This window comes from Neofelis nebulosa, chromosome 5 (assembly GCF_028018385.1).
Source record: "Neofelis nebulosa isolate mNeoNeb1 chromosome 5, mNeoNeb1.pri, whole genome shotgun sequence".
NCBI classification, from domain to species: Eukaryota; Metazoa; Chordata; class Mammalia; order Carnivora; family Felidae; genus Neofelis; species Neofelis nebulosa.
Window position 1 is genome coordinate 158,991,736 of NC_080786.1, and position 24,749 is coordinate 159,016,484.

The 24,749-nt window shown below is 49.2% G+C and overlaps 2 protein-coding genes and 1 long non-coding RNA gene across 7 annotated transcripts in view; 1 reads left to right on the forward strand and 2 right to left on the reverse strand.

The window, feature by feature from the left end:
• Nucleotides 1-1,806: 1,806 nt before the first annotated feature.
• Nucleotides 1,807-16,414, reverse strand: SPATC1L (spermatogenesis and centriole associated 1 like). Of its 3 annotated transcripts, XM_058732306.1 has the most exons (5): nt 16,093-16,414; nt 11,257-11,396; nt 11,046-11,166; nt 2,499-2,650; nt 1,807-2,369 (listed from the first exon to the last, which is right to left on the reverse strand). In XM_058732306.1, the coding sequence occupies exons 1-5, from the start codon at nt 16,292-16,294 to the stop codon at nt 2,043-2,045; spliced, it is 942 nt and encodes a 313-aa protein (XP_058588289.1). In that variant the 5' UTR covers nt 16,295-16,414; the 3' UTR covers nt 1,807-2,042. The 3 variants fall into 3 exon arrangements, with proteins under 3 accessions (XP_058588289.1, XP_058588288.1, XP_058588290.1); XM_058732305.1 differs by having other exon boundaries at nt 11,046-11,396; XM_058732307.1 differs by lacking the exon at nt 11,257-11,396 and having other exon boundaries at nt 16,093-16,150.
• The window catches only part of LSS (lanosterol synthase), a 43,696-nt gene continuing 30,232 nt past the window's right edge, over nt 11,286-24,749 (reverse strand). The window contains exon 23 of one of the 2 annotated variants that reach the window (XM_058732302.1): nt 11,286-11,396. The gene's annotated coding sequence lies outside the window, so the exon portion shown is untranslated. Of the gene's footprint in view, nt 11,397-20,277; nt 21,338-24,749 lie in introns of those variants that run through there. The other variant, XM_058732301.1, reaches the window with a different exon arrangement.
• On the forward strand, nt 15,492-24,619 carry LOC131512987 (uncharacterized). 2 transcript variants are annotated; one of them, XR_009262420.1, is made up of 5 exons: nt 15,492-15,587; nt 16,309-16,524; nt 18,376-18,619; nt 22,248-22,305; nt 23,233-24,619. It is a non-coding gene; the product is annotated as an uncharacterized LOC131512987 (long non-coding RNA). The 2 variants fall into 2 exon arrangements; XR_009262419.1 differs by lacking the exon at nt 15,492-15,587 and adding an exon at nt 15,627-15,835.

The window sequence follows — 24,749 nt, forward strand, 5'->3', positions numbered from 1 at the left end:
GTGCTCACGACGAAGTTCCGGCTCTCCCAGCCGCTGGCTGCTCTCCCCCGAGGCCAGAGGCTCTCCACAAAGAAGTGATGTGCTCAGGCCAGCAGCCCAGGGCCCTGCACCCAGAGGGCCCGGCTGGAGTCGGTGCCATCTTGAATGGGGTGGGCACTTCCAGTCTGCAAAGCCACCTCTCGTGGCCACTCCAGCAGTGTACAGATACCTCAAACCTGAGGTTCACCTCTGCCCCGCCTCTCAGGGCACTCTCAATCCCCCTGCAGGGACCCCCCAAAGGCAGACCATACCCCATCTGCCTTCTTCCCGGGCACAGGCACCCACACAGCCGTGGCAGTGCAGGGTAGCCACAGGGCCCAGGTGAGGAGATGCCCAGATCTCGTGGATCCCCAGCTGTGTGGGCTTCGGGACCCCACCCCTCCAGCGTCAGCCCTGGAGCAGCCAGGGGAGCCCAGAGACCCCGGAGGCTGGGGGCGGGCCAGGCCATCTCCAGCCACGACTCCCCCGTGTGGACGCAGACGATGGCTGCTCCACTCCCGGGTCCAGCACGGTCACAGGGGAGCCCCAGCAGCACCCAGCAGACAGCAAAGACCCAACAGAAACATTCCTCCAAACCCGGCTCCTAACGCCAAGGCTCACCCAGAGAGAGCCTGCATCCCAGAAGTGCCCACCACCAGTCCCTCCTCCATCAGCCCAGGTGCCAGACCTGTGTGTGCCCTGCAGAGACCCCCAAAGTCAGAGAGTCCCTCAGCTGGGGGGTCAGCGTCCTGTGGCTGGAAGGGGAGGATGGCGTCAGTTGTGGACTGAATTGTGCCCACCCCCAAAATCATAGGTAGGAGCCCCGACTCCCCAGCACCTCAGAATTAGCTGTATTTGGAGACAGGGTCTTGAAAGAGGTAATAAAGCTAAAATTATGTCTGTCATAGGATGACCCTAATCCCCTCTGACTGCTGTCCTGAAGAGGAAATCAGGACACAGACATGCAACGGGACAAGCATGTGAGGACACAGGGAGAAGGCTGCACCCACACGGCCAGGAAAGGCCTCAGGAGGGACCAGCCCTGCCACCACCTGGACCTCAGGTGTCCAGCCTCCAGCACGAGGGGGAAATAAATGTGTGTTGTCCGAACGCCCCTGGTCTGTGGTGCTCGTTACAGTTGCCCAAGCTGTGCCCTAAGGTGCTGGACACCTGGGACACCGGAGGCTGTGAGAACCGAGGGACGGTCCTCACACCGCCAGCAGAGAAGTGACCAGAGACCCTCTACTCACAGCCAAGGCCAGGAAGGTGCCAGCACCAGGCCCTGGTCCTCACGTGGGCCCAGAAGGCCACCTGTCCTCAAGACCCCAGGAGAGACAGGGAACTGATGGCTCCAGCAGGGGTCAGGGGGTGGGGTACATCAAATCATCCCAAATAAATAGCCTCCCAGGAATCCTCACAGCTGCATGGGCCTTATTCTCTATCTAACACGCTGCTGTCACCTTCTTGAAATTCCTACTTTTGAACAAGAGACCTGTGTTTTCATTTTTCACAGAGCTCTGCAGATTCTATTGCTGTCCCCCCAGCATCCGGATCCTTACCTCAGCCTCTCCGTTTGGGGAAACCAGCCACTGGCCCTTTCACAGGAGGAGACAGACCTCAGAGGATGGTAATGGGATCATGGGGAAGGCCCTGAGGGCCGGAGGGTCTGGGAGCCTGGCCAGAGCCAGAGCCCCCTGCCCTGGAGGCTCGGTCCTGGCTTCTTTCCACAAACACCAGCAGGCACCTCCTGCTACGCCCTCCACGCCTTCAAAGAGCCAAAGGTAACGGTACACAGGAAAACAGATGATTTTAATAAAGTGCCACAGTGCCGCGCAGGGGTGGGCGGCGGGCGGGCCGGGTGCCCGGGACGCGGCCCGGTTGGTGAGAGGCGCCTGTGGCCCCGGGCGCCCTGTCGGCAGACTGGGCCCCTGCCCAGGCCGGAGGGGACACGCAGGAGGCACGTGGCCCCCGGGTTTGGAACAAACATGTTTATTGCAGGCAAGGCACAGCGGGTGCGGGCGGGCTCACCAGGCGAAGAGCGGCTTGCGGTCCTCCTTGGAGAGCTCACACAGACAGGTGAGCAGCAGCAGCGCGTCGCCCAGGAACTTGGGGGGCACCACGTCGATGACCAGCTTGCGCAGCGCGGCCGGGCTGCTGTGCAGCGGGTCGGCGCGCAGGTCGGGCCGCTGCTTCAGGATGCCGTAGGTGTTGATGAGGAACTCGCTGAACACCGGGTGCACCTCACGGTTGTAACCCAGCCTCTCCAGGCGCGCGGTCAGCATCAGGTAGCGGTGTGTCAGCTCACGAAGCTTCTTCTCGTCCACCGACCCGTCCAGGGACTTGATGGACGTCTGGGGGTGGTGGGGGTGGGCACAGCGTGGGCGTGGGTGGGGCGACAGGGGCCCCAGGGCAGGGAGGGGTCCTCACAGCAGGGAGGGGACTCCAGGACAGGGAGGGGACCCTGGGGCGGAGAGGCACACCTGCTTGATCTTCTCAGGGATGTTGGACACGGTGAAGCCATACAGCCTGGTCACTCCCGGGAAGACATAGGCCAGGATGCGCCGGTCCAGCTGGAAGGCGATCTCCCCGACGATGCGCCCGTCCTTCTCAGCGCTGGAGAAGCCCTGGATCTCTGTGAGCAGCGGGGGCAGTGAGCCAGGCTGGGGGCTCCAGGACACGGACGGTCAGGGGCCACCCGCCTTCCTCCTGCCCGTGCCCCAGGATCTACTTTGAGAAAAGGACCAACCCAAACGCAGCTGCTGTAAGTTTGGGGTGAAGCCACTGGGGCCTGGGCGGGGCTTCCCAAAGGGGCCCAAGCATGATGAAGGCGCATGGCCTGCTCCTCCCCACTGCTGCTTCCCCTGCCCTCCACTGTGAGGGCAAATACAAATGGAAAAGAAAACCTTGACTTTTGTGTCACCAAAAAGGAGAGAGACCTATTCTCTTTTCCCTCTTAGAGCAACCTGAGAAAGCTGTGATCCTGAGTCCTCTCTCTGTCCCTTTGAGATGGACAGAAATGTCTTTAAGAGCTTGTTTTACAGCCCAGGACTATTTGTATTGCCCCTCCCCCAGGGGATTCTGGCCAGGCACCTGGGTCAAGAGTAAGCCCTACCAGAAGGCCCAGCCCTCTGACCAGGTGCGTCGGGAGAGGCTAGGTAGGCATGTCCCCTCATCTCCTGAGGGCGGGGTGCAGGTTGACTCAACAACACGTGTGTGACCCATGTGATTCAACATGTGTGTGCCCCGTGTGACTCAACACACGTGATCCATGTGACTCGGCAACACACTGACCCATGTGACTCAACAACACATGTGATCCATGTGACTCGACAACATGCGTGATCCATGTGACTCGACAACACGTGTAACTCATGTGACTCGACAACACATGTGATCCATGTGACTCGACAACAGGCGTGACCTATGTGACTCGACATGTGTGATCCATGTGACTCGACAACACGTGTGTAACTCGTGACTCTACAACACGTGTGTGCCCCGTGTGACTCGACAACACGCGTGATCCATGTGACTCGGCAACACGCGTGGCCTATGTAACTCGACAACACGTGTGATCCATGTGACTCGACGACACGTGTGTAACTCATGTGACTCGACAACACATGTGTGCCCCATGTAACGGGTCCGGTCCGCCTGGCTGTCTTGGCAGCCTCTGCATCACAGGCTGGTTTAATGTTTACTTGATAATAAAACTCTTCCCTAAGTTTGTGGAGAGGATTGCTGGGTGGGCAGGAGGTCCTGTCTAACTGTCTTCCTGATGTTTCCAGGCCCAGCAGCCACCCTCCCCCGCAACACCTGCTTCCAAATCTGCCCTCCTACAGCAGCCTCTGTTCATCAAGCAGCAGATAGGCGGCCACGCCTTCAAAACCCTGTGCTCTCTGAAAAACACCCTGCCAGTTACTACCGTTGGATGAATCTGACATGGAGAGACCCAAAGTGAGGGGGCCTGCGTCAGAGTCAGGCAGAGCCTCTGCGCTGGGGACCCTCCACCCGACCAGGGCCCCCAGGCCCGTGCCGCTTCCACACTCTGCTCTTTCATCCCTATGAGAGACACTTAATATCAGAGCCATCTGTAGAGCCTTTCCTAGAGCCCCTGTGGCTTTTCCAAACCTGACCGCGATGCAGACCCTCCAGGGCATTGACCGGGTGCAGCCCACGAGGCCCACCCAGCAGGCGGGCAGCGCACGCACGGACTGGGTCCTGTTACCCGCACACAACTGCACCCTCCGGAGGCTCGGGCTCCAACACTCAGGACACCCCACACCAGCCCAGGGGAGCCTCCCGTGTGGCCACCTGAGCCGTGAGCGCTGCGGAGCCCCAGGACCAGCCACACCTGTGACCCGTACAGTTGGCCCCCTCCTGTGACTGTGTCCACATAACCGCTAGTCCCAGAAAGCTGCCAGGTCACTCCCACCACAGGAACACGGTAGCCCCTCCCAGCACATAACAGCCAGTCAGCACGGGCTTATCAGCTCCTTCCAGGACAGGCTGGACAGCCAGAGAGGACAGGCCGAGGGGGTAGGGGACAGTGCTTCCACTCCCTCAGCCGCACCTGCAGGCACTGAGCAGGGAGTCCATGACCGAGGCGCACGGGGCACAGTCCATGTGGCTCTGCAGGCAGGGGTGGGGAGAAGGAGGGGCCACAAGTGTGTGGATGCAGATGGCCCAGAGCCACATGTCCCCCAACAGACCCCGCGAGGAAGGCCTCGGAGCTGTGGGGCCCTGGAGCCAAAGGATCACCGGATGGGGAAAGTCGGATATGAACGGAGACGGTGCAGGGCTCCAAGGGCGCAGGAGAAATGCTGGGGTGGAATGCCGGGGAAACGGAGCCACAGAGGGTGTCAGGAAGTGATCTGGTGTCACTCAAGCAGCTGGAGCGGCAAGAGGGGCAGTGGCTCCCCACACAGCTCTGGACCTCAGGAGGTGAGCGGGTGAGGGAGGTTCCTGGCAAGACGCCCCCTCCCAGGAGCACCACCTGATGGGGATTCGGAGCCCTCCGAGGCATCCTGGGGGGCGGCATCCGCTTTCTTTCCCCAGGAGTGTTTTCTGGTCCCTCTGGGACTTCATTCATCCTCACCATGATCCCAAAGGGGCCTCAGACCCCACTTACAGACAAAGGAACTGAGGCATATGGGGCACAATGCTTCCCCAATCATTTAAAAATGTTTTTTATTCAGATACAATTCACATCCTATAAAACTGAGTCTCTCAAAGTACGCAGTTCAGATGCTTTTCTATATTCACAGTTGTACAGCCATCACCGCAATCAAATTCCAAAATATTTTCATCACCAAAGCGATACCCTGTACCCACTATCAGTCACACAGGGCTCTCCCCGCAGCCCCGCAGCTACCAAACTACTTCCTGTCCTTATGGATGTATCTATTCTGGACATTTCATGCAAGTGTAGCCACGCAGCAGGTGATCCTCGGGCTGGGCTGGCTTTCTCTCGGCTGTTTCTCAGGTGCCTCCACACTCCAGCAGGTGTCAGCACAGCATGCCTGTCTGGGGCAGAACCAATCCCGTTGCGTGGATGGACCACATTCTGTTTTTCCCTTCGTCCGTTGAGAGGCCTTTACGCTCTCATGGACAACGTTGCTATCAACATTCATATAAAAATTTTTGTGTGGGGGCGCTCAGTCAGCCAAGTGTCTGACTTCAGCTCAGGTCATGATCTATCTCATCACTTGTGAGTTCGAGCCCCACATTGGGCTCTCTGCTGTCAGGCAGAGCCCACTTCAGTTCCTGTCTCCCTCTCTCTCTGCCCCTCCCCAGTTCGTGCTTTGTCTCTGTCTCAAGAATAAATAAAAACATCAAAAAAAAATTTTTTTTAATTTTGTGTGGACAAATGTTTTCAGTTCTTTTAGATACATATACCCAGGAATGGAATCATTGGTAATTCTATGTGTAATTTTTGATGAAATGCCAAACTGCTTTCCACAGCGACAATGTACATGGGTTCCGATTGTCTCCACATCCTCTCCAACACTTGTGCCGGTCCCTCATTTTTTTATAGCCGTCCTAGTAGACGTGAAGTGGTTTCTCATTGTGGTCTCATCAGTATTTGGCTGATGACTGAGGATTTGGAGCACATTTTCATGTGCTTATTTGTCATCTATACGTCTTCTTTGGGGAAATATTCATTGTGTTTTGCCCATTTTTAATTAGATTGTCTTTTTACCGTGGAGTTGTAGAGAGTTCTTATATATCCTGGATACTAGCCCCTTATCATCTGATTGACAAATATTTTCTCCCACTCTGTAGGCTCAGTTCACTTTCTTGAAATGTGTTCCTCTGAAATACAAAAGTTTTGGGGCGCCTGGATGGCTCAGTTGGTTGAGCATTCAAATTCAGCTTAGGTCATGATCTCATGGTTCATGAGTTTGAGCCCCGTGTCGGGCTCTGTGCTAACAGCTCAGAGACTGCTTCAGATCCTCTGTCCCCCTCCCTCTCCCTCTGCTCCTCCCCTGCTTGTTCACTACCTCTCTCAAAAACAAATAAACATTAAAAAAAAAAAAAAAAAGATTCTCCCTCTGCCCCTCTCCCCTGTTCATGGACTTTCTCTCTTTCTAAAATAAAAAATCAATAAATACAAAAATTTTTACTTTTGATACAACCCAATACATATACTTTTCCTTTTGTTGCTAATGCTTTTGGTGTCACATCTGAAAATCTATTGCCAAATCCGAGGTCATGAGATTTTTCTCTGTGTTTTCTTCTAAGTGTTATATGGCTTTAGCTCTTTTAGATTTTTTTAGGTCTTTGATACATTTTGAGTTAATTTTCACATGTGGTGTGAGGTCCAGCTCATTCTTGTACATGTTTGTCCACTTGTCCCAACATCATTTGTTGCAAAGACAAGTCTCTCTCTGCTGACACAAGCCGTGGTGTCCATGTTGCACATTAAACCTGTAAATGCCTGGGCTTATTTCTGGAACCTCAATTCTACTTTGCTGATCTCTGTACATCTGTCTTCTGACCACCACACTGCCTGGATTCCCGTAGCTTTACAGTAAGTTTTGGAATTGCAAAGTGTAAGTCCTCCAATTTTGCTCTCCTTTCTCAAGATTGTGTTGCCTGTTCTGGGTCCCTTATATTTCCACCTGAATTTCAGGAGGAGTTTGTCAATTTATGCAGGGAAGCCAGCTGGGATTGTGATGGGAATCACGTTGAATCTGCAGGTCAACTTGGGGAGTGCTGCCATCGTAATGATGTAAAGCCTTCTGGTCCCTGAACATGAGATGTTTTTCCACTTATTCAGGCCTTCTTTACTTTATTGCCGCAGTGCACTGTAGTCTTTAGTGTTCTCCTTCCCTAATCACTTTGCGAGGCTGCGTAAGTACCCAAGAGTTCGAGCTGAAAACCAGATTGACTGCACAGCAGTTTGTCAGGGCAGATGAGGGCCATGAAGCTCAGAGTGCAAATTTCCCCTTCTATATTCATACACTTCTCTAATCAGGAATCAGTCTCTCTTACCATCCTGTTCTGTCTTTAAAGCATAAATTGGATGGAAGAAGTGATATATACCTGAGATGTTCTAGCAATCATTTCTAGTCCAACCTTGGCCTTCCGAGATTCAGCCAAAATCTATTCTTCACAGAAAAAAGTCAACAATATTGATAAACCTGTAGCCAGACATATTAGGGGAAAAGAGAAAGAGGACAAAAATTACCACTATCAGAAATTAGAGATGGTCTCACCGCAGATCCTACAGATGTTAAAAGGATAATAATGGAATACTAGAAACAATTTTATGCTAATAAATTTGACAGCTTAGATGAAATGGACTAATTCCTTAAAAAACACAAAAGCTCACTATCGTGAATGAATTGCCAAAGCTCCCTAAGAAGAAATAGATCATTTGAATAGCTGTATATCAACAAGGAAACTGAACTTGTGGCAGGGGAAATATTCCTACAAAGAAAATTAAAGACTTGGGTGGATTCAGTGGTGACTTTTACCAAACATCTAAGGAATAAATGATACCAATTCTACATAAACTCCTCTACATAATTAAAGAGAATGGAGTACTTTCCACCTCATTCATTGAAGTCAACATTAACCTGGTACCAAAACCAGAAAATGACATGAAAAGAAAACTATAGACCAATATCATAGACAGCAAAAATTCTCAACAAAATTTAGGAAATTAAATCCAACAATACAAAAAAGTATAATACGTCACGACCAAGTAAGGTTTATCTCAGGAATGCGAGGTTGGTTTACAATTCAAAAATCAATCAATGTAATTAACCATATTAGCTGAAACAGACTACAAAAAAAACCAAATGCTCATCTCAGTAGATGCAGAAAAAGCATTTCACAAAATCCAATATCCATTCATTATAAAAAAAACTAGGAATTAAAGGGAACTTCCTCAACCTGATAAAAGTCATCTACAAAGACCTGAGCTAACATCATACTTAACAATAACAGACTGAATGCTTCCTAAATTAGGAAAAGATAAAAAAGAAAAAGTCCACTGTCACCATTTCTTGCCAATGCAATAAGAAAAACAAAAGGAATACAAACTAGAAATGAAAAAATAAATTTGTCTTTATTTGCTAATGACACAATCATATATCCTAAGGAATCTACAAAAAGCTACTAGAACAGTGGTGCCTGGGTGACTCAGTCAGTTAGCGTCCAACTTTGGCACAGGTCATGATCTGCTGGCTTGTGAGTTCAGGCTCCGCATCAAGCTCTGCACTGGCAGTGTGGAGCCTGCTTGGGATTTTCTCTCTCTCTCTCTCTCTCTCTCTCTCTCTCTCTCTCTCTTTCTCTCTCTCTGCCCCTCCCAAATTTGTAAGCTCTGTCTCTCTCAAAATAAATAAACTTAAAGAAATCTACTAGAACAAATGAGTTCAGGGGGCGCCTGGATGGCTCAATAGATTAAGCCTCTGACTTCAACTCAGGTCATGATCTCACATTTCATGATTCATGCCCAGTATTGGGCTCTGCACTGACAGCACAGATTCTCTGTCTGCCTCCCTCTTCTCCCTGCTCCCTGACACTCTGCCTCAAAAATAATAAATAAAAACATTTAAAAAAATAAGTGAGTTCAGTAAGGTTGCAAGATACAACATTTTTATTTTTCAGGGTTCTCTAGAGAAATAGAAACAGAACCAACAGGGTGTGTGTGTGTGTGTGTGTGTGTGTGTGTGTGTGTGTGTGTGTGTAGGAAATTGGCCCACATGATTATGGAGACTAACAAGTCTCAAGATCTGCAAGGTGAGTTAGCAAGCTAGAGATCCAGGGAGACTGAAAATGTTGTTCTAGCCTGCCTTTAAAGGTCTGAGAACCAATGGTGTGGTTTCAGTTCAGAGCACTGCAGGCTTGAAACTCAAGAACATGTTTCAGTTCAAAGCATGTTTCAGGTCCAAAGGCAACCAGGCAGGAGGAATTTTCTCTTCCTTGGGGTAGGATCAACCTTTTTGTCCTATTCAGGCCTTGAAGTGATGGGATGAAGCCCACCCACACTGAGAGGGCAATGTGCTTACTCAGTCTATTAAATGTTCAACTCATCCAGAAACACTCTCACAGAAACACCCAGAATGTTTGACCAATTATCTGGGTAGTTCTTTTCATGGCCCAGTCAAGTCGACAAATAAAATTAAGGATCACAGGAGTAAATACACAAAAATCAACTGTGTTACTATATACTAGAAATGAGCAATCAGAAATTGATAATGATAAAGGCAATACTATTTCCTATAGTATCAAAAATGTGAAAATACTAAGAATTAATTTATCAAAATGTGCAAGATCTATACATAGAGGACTATAATCACTGTTGAAAGAAATGTTTAAAGAACTACATAAATGGAGAGACACACAGCATTTACAGACCTTTACAGACCCAAAGGTTCAATATTGTTATTATTAATAAATTGTTAATTTCCCTGAAAACTGACCTAATCAATCTGTAGATCCAGAGCAATCCCAATCAAACTCCTTGCAAGCTTTTTTGCAAAGTTGGACAAGTTGATTCTAAAACTCATGTGGAAATGCAAAGGACCTACAATAGCCAGGGCAACTTTGAAAATGGAGAACAAGACATTATATGAATGACGATCTTACTTTAAAGCTACAGTAATCGGGGCACCTGGGTGGCTCAGTCGGTTAAGCGGCCGACTTCGGCTCAGGTCATGATCTCGCGGTCCATGAGTTCAAGCCCCACGTCGGGCTCTGTGCTGACAGCTCAGAGCCTGGAGCCTGTTCCAGATTCTGTGTCTCCCTCTCTCTGACCCTCCCCCATTCATGCTCTGTCTCTCTCTGTCTCAAAAATAAATAAACGTTAAAAAAAAATTTAAAGCTACAGTAATCAAGACCATATGTACCGGAATCAACACAAATAACACAGCATGACGGGGGGAAGGTGTCCAGAGATAAACTTATACATATATGAACAGTTGATTTTTGACAAAAGGGTCAAGGCAATTCAATGAAGAAAAAATAATTTTTCTAAACACTGGTGTTGGAAGAAGCCAACAAATGCAAATCTCATACCATGCACAAAAATTGACTTGAAATTGAAACCTATTGGCTTTAGGTTGTAAAACCTAAAGCCATAAAAATTCTAGAAGAACACATAGGAAACAATCTTTGTGACCATGAGTTTGACAAAGATTTCTTAAATAGGACACAAAAAACATGAACTGTATAAAACAAAAAAAAAAATCAATAAACTGGACTTTATCAAATTAAACAGTTTTGCTCTTTAAAGAACACTTATGCAACTGGAAAGGCCAGAGAGTGGGAGACAACATTTGCAAGACATACACCCAGAAAAGGATTTGTATCCAGAATATATGTAGAACTCTGACAACTCGATCATAAGATAAGCAAGTCCATTTTTTTTAATAGGCAAAAAATGTCCACAGAAGCAGCCCCAGACCCTGGCCTCCCAGCCGCACTCTCCTCCCTCTGCAGGAAAATGGAGAAGCTGTGCCCAGCTGGTCACCCAGACTACTGCACCCTGGTGCCCGCCCCTGCCTGGGCCATACCGTTAAGGTAGTAGCTCCTTCTCGTCCTGTCCCCAGACGGCAGGCTGCTCTCTGAGAAGCACACTTTCTTGGGCCGGACCATCTCCCTGGGCTCCAGCAGGGTCTTGTCTGCCAGCGGGTCCTGCAAGGGGTTCAGGAGCGGGGACAGCTTCCTGTCAGTGCCTCGGGGTGCACGCAGCTCTGGGGGGCTGAGGAAAGCCTTGAAGGGCACGTGGGAGGAGGTGGCACAGCCAGGGGAGGCGTCATCCTCACTGGAGATGGGGGCATGTGAGCACAGCAGGTCCTCCAGGGAGGACGTCTGCAGCTGGGAGGGTGCATCAGGGACGCCACTGAACCTTCCAAAGTCTGCACCTGGGACGGGGAGGGAGGGCAGGTCAGGCTGTGTTCCTGAGACATCCCTAAGGAGGGAGAGAATACAGAAGAACATCCACATACCCAGCCTCAATCTGTGACACCCCACCCCGTGTTTCAGAGCCCTCCTCCTCCCTCTAGAGAATATGACACTGTGGGTGCCCAGCCCACCTGAGGAAACCACCAGCCTCAAGTTTATGGGCATGGCAAGCACACGTGCCCCCGTGCACTTCCCACCCACCTGGGAACCCACACACAATACAGAGGGATTTGCTTATGCTTTTAAATGTACATAAATGGTATCATCCTATACATGTTTTATCCTGCAAAATACCTTTTTGCTGCAGCATTATCTTTTTTTGGGAATTCATCCATATTGAATCATTGGGTAGCTTACCTGATACATTTAACCATTTCTTGGCACACATGGGCATGCATGCATGCACGCATGTGAGCGTGCACGTGCGTGCGCGCACACACACACACACACACACACACACACAGCAATTTTCATATCCACTGCCCTGTTGATAAGCATGGGGATGATTCCTGTTTTCCTTGAAAAAGCAAAGCTATAATCAGCATTCCTTAATGTGCCTCCTTGCTCACAGTGGGCAAGGTGTGTGCTGTTTATACTGTCTACACTGGGCTCAGGTGTGTGCTGTTTAACCTCCTCTGTATTCTACATCAGTGGTCCCCGGCAGAAAGCAACACATGGCTTTTCCCTAATCCCCAGTGATAGTAAACATCATTTCATGTGCTCATCGGCCCCTCAGGTTTCCTTTCTGTGAATTTTCTTTGCCTTTTCTCTGCTTGTTTTTTTGGGGGGAGGGGTAGTCTTTAAAATTATTTGTAGCAGCTTTTTTTGTCTCCTGCATACTAATTCCTTGTTGATGAAAAGTGTTGTGTCTTCCCGTGGGTGCCTTGCTTAGGTCTGAATCTCTTTTATACTGACTCTCATGCAGAAGTTTTGAATTATAATGTAGTCAACTTTAACTTATGGATTCTTTTTGATTTATAAAATCCTTTCTTACCCTCATGTTATAATCTTGTTCTCCTGGCAATAAGGTAAATATATACTTGAGAAATAGTGTGTTTTAAGAGCCAACATGAAAACTTATGCCCTAAGAGGTGCCTCCTCAGGAACCAACTGATCTATCTCCAGCAATGATTTCTCAGAAAAAAATGTTCAAAAAAAGACATCCATTAGGATGCGTCTTGCCTCCTGTTGCCCACGTGGCCAGGAGAAAATTGCATTTCCTCAGAAGTAAAAGCATTCTCCCAAGTAACGATCACCTCGAGGAAGAAATAATAATAAAAAACAATGATTATTGAGAAATAATGAAAATCAGAACATTATATATTAAGACACCAGTACGTTTAAAACTGTATTTGGACTGAAATTAGTAATTTAAATGCTTCAATTACTTTTTAAAAATCATCTCGGGGCGCCTGGGTGGCTCAGTCGGTTAAGCGTCCGACTTCAGCTCAGGTCACGATCTCACGGTCCGTGAGTTCGAGCCCCGCGTCGGGCTCTGTGCTGACGGCTCGGAGCCTGGAGCCTGTTTCCGATTCTGTGTCTCCCTCTCTCTCTCTGCCCCTCCCCCGTTCATGCTCTGTCTCTCTCTGTCTCAAAAATAAATAAACGTTAAAAAATTAATAAATAAATAAATAAATAAATAAATAAATAAATAAATAAAAATCATCTCGAAATTAAACATTCAAATCAAGATATGAAGAGGAGCTCTTAAGAAAACAATGAACACGACCGCGAAATACACCGCAGACAGTTCTGTGAAAGTCTACAAGACCACGAAACTGTGGAAAACTACCTTAGGGAAACAGAAAACATGAAGAAATAAAATTGGAAATGAGAAAAGCAACATAAGAAAGACCAGGAAGAGGTCTGAGTTACAAGCAACCATTATACACAACTGCATCGTCACTAAGATTTCAGTAACAGGAGAACTCTTGCGGGAAATTTTTTTTTTTTTAATTTTTTTTTTGACGTTTTTATTTATTTTTGAGACAGAGAGAGACAGAGCATGAACAGGGGAGGAGCAGAGAGAGAGGGAGACACAGAATTTGAAACAGGCTCCAGGCTCTGAGCCGTCAGCACAGAGCCCGACGCGGGACTCGAACTCATGGACCGTGAGATCATTACCTGAGCCGAAGTCGGACGCTTAACCAACCAAGCCACCCAGGCGCCCCGGGAAATTATTTTTAAATGACTCGGTAAGAAGTAGAAAAACTAAATGGACCAGTAAGCAAAGAAGAAAAATCTAGAAGTTATAAAACAATTATGCTCTGAGGGCTGCAGGCCTGGGGGCCTAGTGGTAAATTCTTTCAGGCTCCAAATGATTCTTAATCCCTATATTACATAAATAAGGTTGGAACACTGAAAAAAATTAAAAGATGCTTCTTGATTGAGATTATAACTGGTCACAAGCCTGGTATCAAATCCCCAAACAGAAATCCCACAGAAAGAAGACCAAAGCCCAGATCCAGGTAGGAACAGAGTCCCCAGATCCTGAGCAAAGACCCATCCTAGTGAACACCAGGACAGACAACAGGAGCCCGGGCCTCCCGATGGAGCAGGCCAAGGGCAGGAGCTGAGGGCACCCTACCAAGGCCAAACAAGGTCATGAAAACTGAACAACACAAGCTGTTTCTCAATTTTTCTTGTTCTTTAAAAAGAAGGACTAGCAGGGTCCTCCCAGCACCTAGCCTGCATGCCCCTCCACCCCCAGGCCCAACTGCCACCAGAGCCAGGGTTCTGGGAATACCAAGGGCAAAGACAAAGGCAAAATTAACAAGTACACACACTGTCGATCTCATTTACATCATTTGCACACAGTGCGGTTGTAGACTCAGAAAACAGACCAAACTAACAAGCGTAGCACACAGGGCACACAGGCAGCTGAGGAAGAGGCTGGTGTGCGAGCCTAGCCACTGTGCGTGGTCCTGTGGGTCAGGAGGGCACTGGAAGGGTGCAGAGGACACAGCAGCATCTATTTCAACAGCACAGGGCCTTTGACCCAAGGATTTCCCGGCCGTTACCCCAATGGCAGGTGGCAGGGGGCTGGAGGGCACCGCCTGGCCTGGCGCTGGGCTGCTGTTGTGGGGAACCCCTGCCCTCCACCCCAAGAGTCGCTCCAGCGCTGGAGTGCAGGCCCTGGATCTAGAAAAGAGGACCTCCAGGTGACAAAAGTAAGGTGGATGGAGGGGGCAAAGTATAGAACAGTTCAACCGTGTTTAAGGGAACCCAGAAGATCCCCCGATGTGCACATGAATATCCACCACAAATTTCAGACAGAAACCCAAGAAAATGTTGACAGTGGCTTCCTTTGGGAGCAGGGCCAGGAGCACGAGCTTGGCCTTGTATGTTACATCCTCTTGGGGTATTTATAAGTTTGCCAGGAGCTCCTGTTGTTGAATGAAGAAAACAGGTTTTTAAAGCACACCCTGCGTTGAAGGCAGACGTTAAGGGCCCATGGGAAACATGAGCCATTGCTGGTGGCAGTTCCCTTCTGTTCACAAATGTCTGCTGCTGTGTTAAGAGTCGTTCCAAATTCCAGTCCCCAAAGAAGGCTGAGGGTTGCCCGAAGGCAGCGTCCCAGAGCCCCGGGCATGGGGGTGGCCCCTCCCTGAGGATGGTCAGCCATGCTGACGTTGGCCCACGCCCTGCAGCAAGGGCTCCAGGCCTCCGTGTGGAAGGCTTGGTGGTGTTGGGCTGGCCCAGGGGACTGGAGCTCCTGCTAAGACTGGTGTCTGGCAAAAGTCTGGGATTGCTAGGGGTGACCCACAGGCAGGGGTGCTGGTTGTGGTCCCAGAGACTCTGCCCTGACCTAGGCCCTGACCAGGGTCTCTCCAGGAGCAGCCCGACCCTTGTGAGTCCGCACCTCTACTAACCAGGCATGGGAGGGAAGGTGAGAGAGGGAGGGCCCCAGCATTCCTGCCAGTACTGACACAGGGGTGGCTCTGAGCCCTCAGAGGTGGCCCCAGCCTGACCCAGTTCTCAGGACAAAGGACAATGAAGTCACACTGGGTTTGATTCTTGGCAGTAATCACAGCAGCTATGAGGCTTGGTGACAAGTGCCTTTTGCAGCCACTGCACAATGCATCCCTGGTGGCCCAAGAAGGCAGCACTGACCCTCTGTGGGATGTCACACAGGTGACAAGTCCTGGGAGGTCAGTCCCTCTTCAGCAAGTTTCTGGTGACAAGTATGTGCCTTGGCCTCTGGTGGGAATTCAGAACTGGTGGGGATAGGGTTTTCTCCAGCTGCCCCTTGGGGCGTCATTGTCCTCTTTCTGCCATCCTCCACCCCCACCCTCTGCCTGTCCAAGCTCCCTCTTCAAGGTCCTCCTTGAGGCTGAAGGACCCCAAGGACATGTTTGCCCAAGGAGCTTTGCATCCATGAGCTCTGTGCAGGGGGCTGGTGAGTAGCAGCTAGTGAGGTGGGGGGCTAACCCCCACCCCATTTTCTAGATGAGGTTTCGTGGCCCAGAGGGCCTTACCTGAGGACACACAGGAGAATGGGGAACTGGGTCTTGGTTTACTCAGACCTGAGGGATGGGAAGGGGCCCAAGACCACCGGCATCACCGAACCAGGCCCCTGCCGGGGCACAGCGGCCTCACCACGGCTCCTGGACCCCAGCAGCCAGCTGGGCCCTGCTGTCCTGCCTGTAGCCTCACCTGCGCTCCCGGGGGAGCTGTCCTCGGGGTAGGCGGGTGCCTTGGGGAAGAGCAGGTCCCGGCTCCCAAGGCCCAAGCGCTCCTGGCAGCTCTCGCTGAGCAGACGCTTCAGCATCTGGTTCTCCTTCATGAGGCGCACCTGCTTCTTCAGGTCTGCATTCTCACTCATGAGCCTGTTCATCAGCTCACTCCCCTCGGCCATGGCCACGTCTTTAGGTGCTCACGTATGGGCCTGCGGCCCCATGGAGGTGGAAATCCAGTGCCGTAGACGCTCCAGAAACAGCCCTGGAGTTCCACCACTGCCTGGCCTTCCGCAGCCTTGTGATGTCGCCCTTAAAGAGCCAGTGCCACCCCGGCCGTCGCCTGTCCCACCCGCCGCACCCACAGACCTCCCCTGGGCCGGTGCCCACAGAGCAACACCTCCCACCAAGAGTGAGTGCCGAGAACACAGGGAACGGACAGGAGGAATGAGGACGGGTCTTGAGGGGAGGGCAGCCAGCTCAAGAGAGGAATGTTCCGGCACCTTCTAGCAACAGCCAGAGCACTGGGCTGAGGGGAGCATCGGGCCATCCACACCGTGTGGCATGTGCAGACCTTAGGGGGATTCTGCCTTTACTCCGCCTGACTCATGGTGTCTCCGCCCGTGAGTGGCTCCCCATTCTGGGGGGTAAGCGGGATCCCCCAGAACCAAGGCCGGTGTCTGGTGTGCAGACACGTATTAGGGTGCGCACCTGGGACACACACTTTAAGAAAAAGGGGCAGAGGGGCAGAGGGAGGGGAGCTTGGGTGCCCCCAACAGCCCACAAGCCCCGTGGACTCCAGGAGGGCTCTGATCTGAAGGGGCTGGCAGTTGGAGGCAGCCTGCTGACCACACTTCCCTCGTAAGAAGGGCTGGACTGTGAGCCCTGAGCGACCGGAACACTGACTGTTACCGGACCTAACTGAAGACTCCCCCCGACCGGGCACAAGGGCTGTCCGGACCAATCACACACAGACCTGTGCTTGTGGAGTCCTGCCAGGGTGCAGATTTCGGTCCTCGGGTAGTGGGACCACCACAAAGCCACCCCAACACCCGCTCTTCCAATTAACTACTGAGGGCAATAAATGCACTCAGCACTGTTTCCTGGCTCTGGAGTCCTTGGTCGTGCTTCTTGGCAGCCGTTGAGGCACCAGAGAGGTCAGTCATGTCCTGATCCTCTTGGGGAGGGAGAGAGTCCAAACAAGGAACCAGCATATCCTCCATCCTTCAGCCCCAACACCCAGGGTTCCCCATGCCACATCAAGGGCACTCAGGGTACAGGTAGAACAAAGCCATTATTTTCCCCGGACTGCCAAGTTAGCATAAGGTTCCTTCAAGGAGAGAAAGCCTTGAGTCGGGTTTTGTGGAAAAGATTTTTTTTTCTTTTTTAATTTTTTTAAATGCTTATTTATTTTTGAGAGAAAGAGAGCGTGAGTAGCAGAAGGGCAGAGAGAGAGAGGGAGACACAGAATCCAAAGCAGGCTCCAGGCTCTGAACTGTCAACACAGAGTGTGATGCAGGGCTCAAACTCACAAACCATGAGATCATGAGCCAAAGCCGGATGCTTAACCCAGGCACCCCTGGGGAAGAGGATTTCTAAGTCCCAAACGTACCCCATGCAACCTGAAACAGGCCCAGTGTCTGGACCCACAGCCTCTCACATCAGACAAGGACAGCGGGGACATGGGTAGTGCCCACTAAGCAAGGGTGTGCAGGAGCTCCCAGGAAGGAGGATGGATGTCTCCCCTCGAAACCCCTAAGAGCAAGGCCCTGGGACATGAAAGCATCCCCCCTACACCATGGCATTTAAAATGCCATTTCTTATGACCCCTAGAAAACCCTATGGAAATCCTATCCCCTCCAGCCACAGGACCATCACCCTCTGCCAATTTTCTGATCATGATGCATCATTCTTTTATCCCTGGGTTCAACTTGCTAGTAGTCTGTTAAATATTTTCTGTATTTGTGTGGGGAAATTGATCTGTATTTCCTTTTCCAGTAATGTCTTGGTCTGGTTTTCTATCAAGGTCACACCCTCTCAAAGGAGTCGCAAAATGTTCTCTCCTCCTCTAATGTCTGGGTATTTGTGTTAGATTGTTATTTCTGTCTTAAATGATTGACAAAATTCACCAGGAAGCCATCTGAGACTAGAGCTTTCTTCTAGGAAAGTTTTAAATTTCAAATTAATTTCTAAAATAGATACAGGGTGATTTAAATTTCCCACTTCTTCTCAGGAACACCTATATAATAACTGTGTCTTTCAGGGGATTTTTCCGTGCCTGTGCTGTGGAACACTGGCACTGAGCACCCCACGACATTCTCTTATTGTACTCTGTGGTCTCATGCCTCTGAGGACAGACCGCATGGCCACAGCAGAAAACCTAATGTGAATGTGGAGCAGCAGCGCCAGCAGGTGTGTGCAGCAGGACATAAGGATCAGCAAGCCAGGCAGTGCGAGCAGTGGGATGCAGAGGCAGCAGCACGGTGAGCTGGAGCTGACCACGCCAGGTCAGTAGGCCTGGGGGTAACCAGGCTGGATACTGCCTGGTGTCTGCGGGACCTGTGGCAATGCACCTTTTTAATGCCTGCTGTAGGTGTCCTTTCTTTCTGGATCAGACCAGAGGCTTAAGTTTCTCCAAGCATCAACTTCACTGATCTCCTCTGTTATGTTTCCTACAGCATTTGACTTGTGCTCTTTTATCTGGTATTTCCTTCCTTCTACTTACTCTGGTTTTTAAGATTTTTTTTTTAATTTTTTTAATGTTTATTTTTTAGAGAGAGAGAGAGAGACAGAGTGTGAGTCAGGGAGGGGCAGAGAGAGAGAGAGCATGAGCAGGGGAGGGGAAGAGAGAGAGGGAAACACAGAATCTTGAAGCATGCTCCAGGCTCTGAGCTGTCAAGACAGAGCCCGACACAGGGCTCAAACCCATGAACTGTGAGATCATGACCTGAGCCAAAGTCGGACGCTTAACCGACTGAGCCACCCAGGTGCCCCTGGTTTTAAAATTCTTAAGGTGGACATTTAAATCACAGATTTGAAACCTTATATAGTGTTAATATTTCAGCCTGTAACCATTTCTATGACCACTGCTTTAGATACATCCCACAAATTTTGATGTCATTTTTTTCACTTAGCTTGAAATATTTTATTTCCCTTGTACTTTCATTTATTGATCATTGGTTATTTAGAAGTATATTGCTTTATTTCCAGATATTTGGGATTTTCTCTTTTTTTCCCCCATCACAAATTATGCAGTCAAGTTTCCTACATTTGGGGAAATCGCAGGGGTCAGCACATTCGGAGTGCAATGGTAGCTCCCCTGCCAAGTATTCTTTTTGTCACTGATTTTTAATTTCATTCCATTACAGTTGGAGAATACTGTATGGCTTCAATCCTTTCAAATTTCCTCACCCCGCATGTGGTATTAGTGAATGATGGTTCATAAGCTCTTGAAAAAGAATGTTAGGTGAAGTGTTCCATAAATGTCCATCACTTCAAGTTGGCTCAAGATTTTGTCTACTCAAGATTGTTCCTGCTGAGACAATGTTGAAATCTCCCACTTTATCGAATTCCCTCTCCCTCTGCCCATTTTTGTTTTTCATATTCTGAAGCTCTGTTATTAGGGCATATACATTACTGTTATTAAATGACTCTTTGCTTCTAGTACCATTCCTTTTCCTGAAACCTACCTTATATTAATATAGTACTTTTCCCTATGATTAATGTTTTTTCATATAGTTTTCTAAACTAGTCCTTTTATCCTGTATTTTTGCATTTAAAATTTCTCACGGACAACACACGAGTCATGCTTTTTCATTCAATGTGACAGTTTCTGCTTTTAACTAGAGCACTTGGCCCTTCAATTAGTAAAATTACTTAAATTGTTGGGGAGCCTGAGTGGCTCAGTCGGTTAAGCGTCTGACTTCGGCTCAGGTCATGATCTCACAGTTCGTGAGTTCAAGCCCCACGTCGGGCTCTGGGCTGACAGCTCGGAGCCTGGAGCCCGCTTCAGATTCTGTGTCTCCCTCTGTCTGCCCCTCGGCCGCTTGCACTCTGTCTCTTGCATTGTCTCAAAAATAAATAAAAACATTAAAAAAAATTAAAAAAAAAATTACTTAAATGGTTGGTGCGGCAGTTTTCTAGGGCTACATAACAGCAGACTGGGTGGCTTTAACAACAGAAATTTATTTTCTTACAGTTCTGAAAGCACAAAACCTGAGAATCAGGTGTGGGCAGAGTTCTGTCCTCACGTGGTCGTTCTTGTGTGTCCCCTCATCTCTTCTTAGGACACCAGTCCTATCAGATCAGAGCCACCCTGTGACTTCATTTAACCTTATTATCTTCTGAAAGGCCCCATATCCAAATTTAGGTCCTTTTCTTCCAAATGAATGTTGGGAGACACAATCCAGTCCACAAGAGTTAGGTTTATCACATTTTCTATCGTCCTGTCTGTTCTTTCTTCCTGTCTCCTTTGGGATTATTTTGTCCCCTTTATCAGTTTTCTAGCTATACCCCCTTTTTTTTAGTGGTTTACTCTGGGTTTACAATAGGTTCCTTTTACTTACAACAATCTGTGTCCTGGTAAATACTGTCACTTGGGGACGCAGCACTTGACACACAAGGGGAGCCCTCTCGGCAGCATCTGCTGTTGTCCTCCAGCACATTTCTTGTCCGTGTTCACATTCTTGTTTTTGCCTTGAAAAGTTAATTCTATTTTAAAGAGGTTTTGTTTGTATGCTTGTTTTTAACAAAGGGGAAAAAGCCTTCTACACGTAACATTTCTGGGCCTCATTCTTTGGTGCAGATCAGTTTCCACCTGGTTATCACTATCCTTGGGCCCAAACAACGTTTCTTGTAGGGCAAAGCTGCTGGAGTATTCCTTCAGTTTTGGTTTGTCTGGAAAGGGTCTACTTTGCCTTCACTTTCGTTTTCTGTGAATAGAGAATTTTAAGCTGACCAGGTTTTCCCTTTTAATACTTTATAAAGATGTCATGCAGCACTGCCTTCTGGTTTGCATTTTACCTGATGAGAAGTCAGCTGTCCTTCCCTTTGTTCACCTGTATATAACATGTCTGTTTTTGATTGCTTTTAAGCCTTTATTCATCACTGGTTTTCATCAACTCATGATGTGCTCTGGAGGAGGTTTTGGTTTTGGCATGTTTCATCTGTGTGATTGTTCTGTGTCTGCTGAGCATCACAGATCTATGGGTTTATATATTCCATATCTGGAAAAATTTCAGCCATGATTACTCAGATGTTTTTCTGCCTCCCTCCCACCCCATTCTGTGAGACTCCAATCATATGCATGTTGGACCACACAAGATCATCCAACAGGTCACTGGCTCTTTTTTTTTTTTTTTTTTAAAGTATTCTGGCCACCATGGGCTGTTTCAGTGCTCACCTGTTCCTGGATGGTCCAAGAATAGTCCCCACTTCTCTACCCTCTCCCAAGAACCAGAGAGGGCATCAAAGACACAGGGTCTCCAGCCCACTGCGTCTCATTCCCACAAAAGGCCTGGTTGTGGGGAAGGTATCTGAGGCCACCTGAAGCCATGCAAACTAGCTGTTCTCCACTTGTCTCAAGCATGGGTTTCAGACACTCCCTGGGCCATCACTGTCCCCAGAGGAAGGTTGGAAATCACCCACCAGTAGTCATCACGGAGAAACTAATGGGTGAATCATTTTCACTGAAGAAAACAGGTAACCTTAAGTTATCCATATCACCCTTATATCCTCCTGAGTGATGACAGGGAGGCTTTGAGACAGCACCCAAAATCCCAGGTGAAAACGCCAGGCACGAAGTTCATACCACAGAGTGGCCCGGTGCTCTCCAGAGCAGCATCCTCGGCCTCCTTCCATTGCCACCTATGTGGGTGACTATGGTGGGATCCCACCGCGAGCAGATGCCCTAGCTGTGACCCATCCACAACCGGTGAGACCAGCATCTCCCCAACTACTGGGGCTGTTATGTGTAAGCTCCAGCCACCTCCTAGAAAGCTAAGCACCAAAACTGAGGTCATAAGAACAAACCAATCTGACCCCGACCCATGCCTCATGTCCTATCGACTTTCCTCTGTTTCTACCCTCAATTCCTTTTTAAACAAAGTGAATCGTGAATAAAAATTTATATTGCAGATGGAGACAAAGATAAATCAAGCTGACCAATTAACCTATAATTAGCATAACTGCTGAGGTAAGAAAAGGATAAAGAAGCAACAGTAAATAGCATTACTTTTTATAACATTTTATTGCCTAAATAAAATTTAAATATATGTAGCATATTGATTAGGTTCAGTAAGGAAAAGTATTTTCTTAGAGTTGAATTTCCACTGTGAGTTAAGGATTTATAGTTAGAGAATTCCTCAAAGGAAAGGTTTAAAGTTTACATCTGGTGAATGCAGAAAATCTAATATGGCTCCAGCAAAAACTTCCCAGTAAATACTCAGAATCTGCTCCCAATAACCAAAAATAATTTGAATTCAAGCATCTTTGATGATTTGCCCAGGAAAGAGAGCCTGATTCCTTTTTAATCTCAAGTACAACTGACACGCAAGGTTGTGTTAGTTTCAGGTGCACCACACTGATTCAACTGTGTACATGCTCAGTACCCCCAAAGTAAGTGCAGTCACCACCCAACGTGACTGCCGTATCATCAGCTATATGCTTCATGCTGTACTTTCTATCATTTGACTTACATATTTTATAACTGGAAGTTTGTGTTCTTATGCCCCTTCTCCTATTTCACTCATCCCCCATCCTCTCCCCTCTGGCAAGCACCAGTTTGTTCTATATTCATGAGTCCATTCTGTCTATTTCTGTTCTGTTTTGTTGAGAACTTGATTTTTAATTAGGCTGAAGCACATAATTTCCATTCAAAACAACATGCACCTGCTCATCTTTAAGCAGTTACTCTTATCCCCTGAAACTGATGAGGTGGTGGCCCAGTGTCCAACATGGTATCCAAGTGAGTCTCTGAAAACCCCAGATCTATGACTCTTCCCAAGATGAGACAAAACACAAGTGTGACATGCTTCTAAGGGAATTACATGTCAATTTATTAAGGTAGCTGCCCACAGAAGTGACAACATTTGCAGTATAAAAGTAGATTTTCATTTCTTAGGTTTCATTAACCCTATGATCTGGCCATGGCTGGGAGCCTACCAGGGGCAGCAGCCACTTCAAGGAGCAGACTGTGGTCAATCACCACCTATGTTGCTATTACCCCAGCTGGGGAGAACAGGGGCCACGAAAAGAAGTGCAAGAGCAAACCCAATGATTTCAAAGGGATCCCAACAGTTCCTTCAGCCAAAATAAACCCGAGTTTAAAAATGTCTGGGGAGAAGTGCTGATGTCAACAGGTATCCACTGAACACCCACTACGTGCCACACAGTGTGGCAGCCAGTAGAGCCGACGGGGCCATCTACGTGTACACAAAACCCAGCCCTGCAGGGCTCATAGCAGAAGCACCACCCTGGGGCAAGAGAAGTTAGTGAAGGAACAGCTCAAGCCCAAAGCAGGCAAGCCCCAAGCAGAGTCAGGGATGGCACTCAAGGCCAAGAGAGCTGCAGGGTCAAGGCCATATGGTACAAAGTCTCAGCAATAGCCCTGTAGGGATCTGGGCAGAGAATGGCAGGAGCAGAGGAACACTCAGACATCTGGCTGAGGGAGGACGGTCTGCCAAGGGAGCACAGTCAGGGGCGGCTACCAATCCAGGAGGTGGCACAGAAGAACAGGCAGAGAGGCACTAGGGTGGCCAACCAGAGCAGGGCCCTAGGGGCAACACCAGGCCTGGATTTTATTCTCATCAAAGCTCTTGGTGACTCCTCACAGCCACACTCCTAGGGAAGCCCTGAGCACATGACCCACTTGTCCTCATAGGTCAAAGGCAAATCCAGAGCCCAGGTTTTTCCATCCTGGGCCCCAAATCCATGCACACCAAACCAGACATAAGAGCCAGAAGGGAATTGAAAGGTTTAGCTCCTAAGAGGCACCACCCTGGAATTCCAGCCCTCACTTCCTCTCAGAGCACAAACCAGGACACGAGCATTGGCGGCGGCCAAGAGGGCACCCTACAGCATCAGGCCCATCCAGCCAGCAGCGCTGACTGCTCCGCTGTGCCTGGCACACATGGTGCCCCATGGTGGTAACCACTAAACCACTCACGAGCACTTGTCCCTCGTCACACTTAAGTCTCCTGCCTGAGAGTGTCAGCACGAGACACTGCAGGCTACAAACTCGGGAGAGAGGGATACTGGCGCCCACAACTGGTGACCACAATGCAGCGTGGGTGAGCCTAGGGTGTAGGGCACGGCCAGCAGCCACATCTGACTCCCCTCCGCACAGCCACAGACCCTCGGCGAGTCTGGTCCCTGTCCCTTGCCGAGCCCGGGGCCGCCACGGTGAACAGATCACGTCCCTCAGCCCCACAGACAGAAGAAACAGGAAGAGCCAGCCTAGCGGCAAGCCCAGTCGGGCTGGCTCCTGGGCAGCACCGGGCAGGAAGAGGTGAGGCCGCACTCCCCTCTCCCAAGAACTGAAGTACTGGTGGAGAAAGCCCTCCCAGCCCCAAAGCGAGGCCGCACACCCTGGCTAGGTGCTGCAGAACACACTGTGCCAGGGTCATGGCTCATCTTGTT

Coding starts and splice junctions, on each gene's coding strand:
- SPATC1L (XM_058732305.1), bottom strand. CDS start 16,294: ATGGCCGAGGGGAGTGAGCTGATGAACAGGCTCATGAGTGAGAATGCA. Junction 2,651..11,045: donor AAGGAGCTACTACCTTAACG/GTATGGCCCAGG, acceptor CGCTGCTCACAG/AGATCCAGGGCTTCTCCAGC. Junction 2,370..2,498: donor TCCCTGAGAAGATCAAGCAG/GTGTGCCTCTCC, acceptor CACCACCCCCAG/ACGTCCATCAAGTCCCTGGA.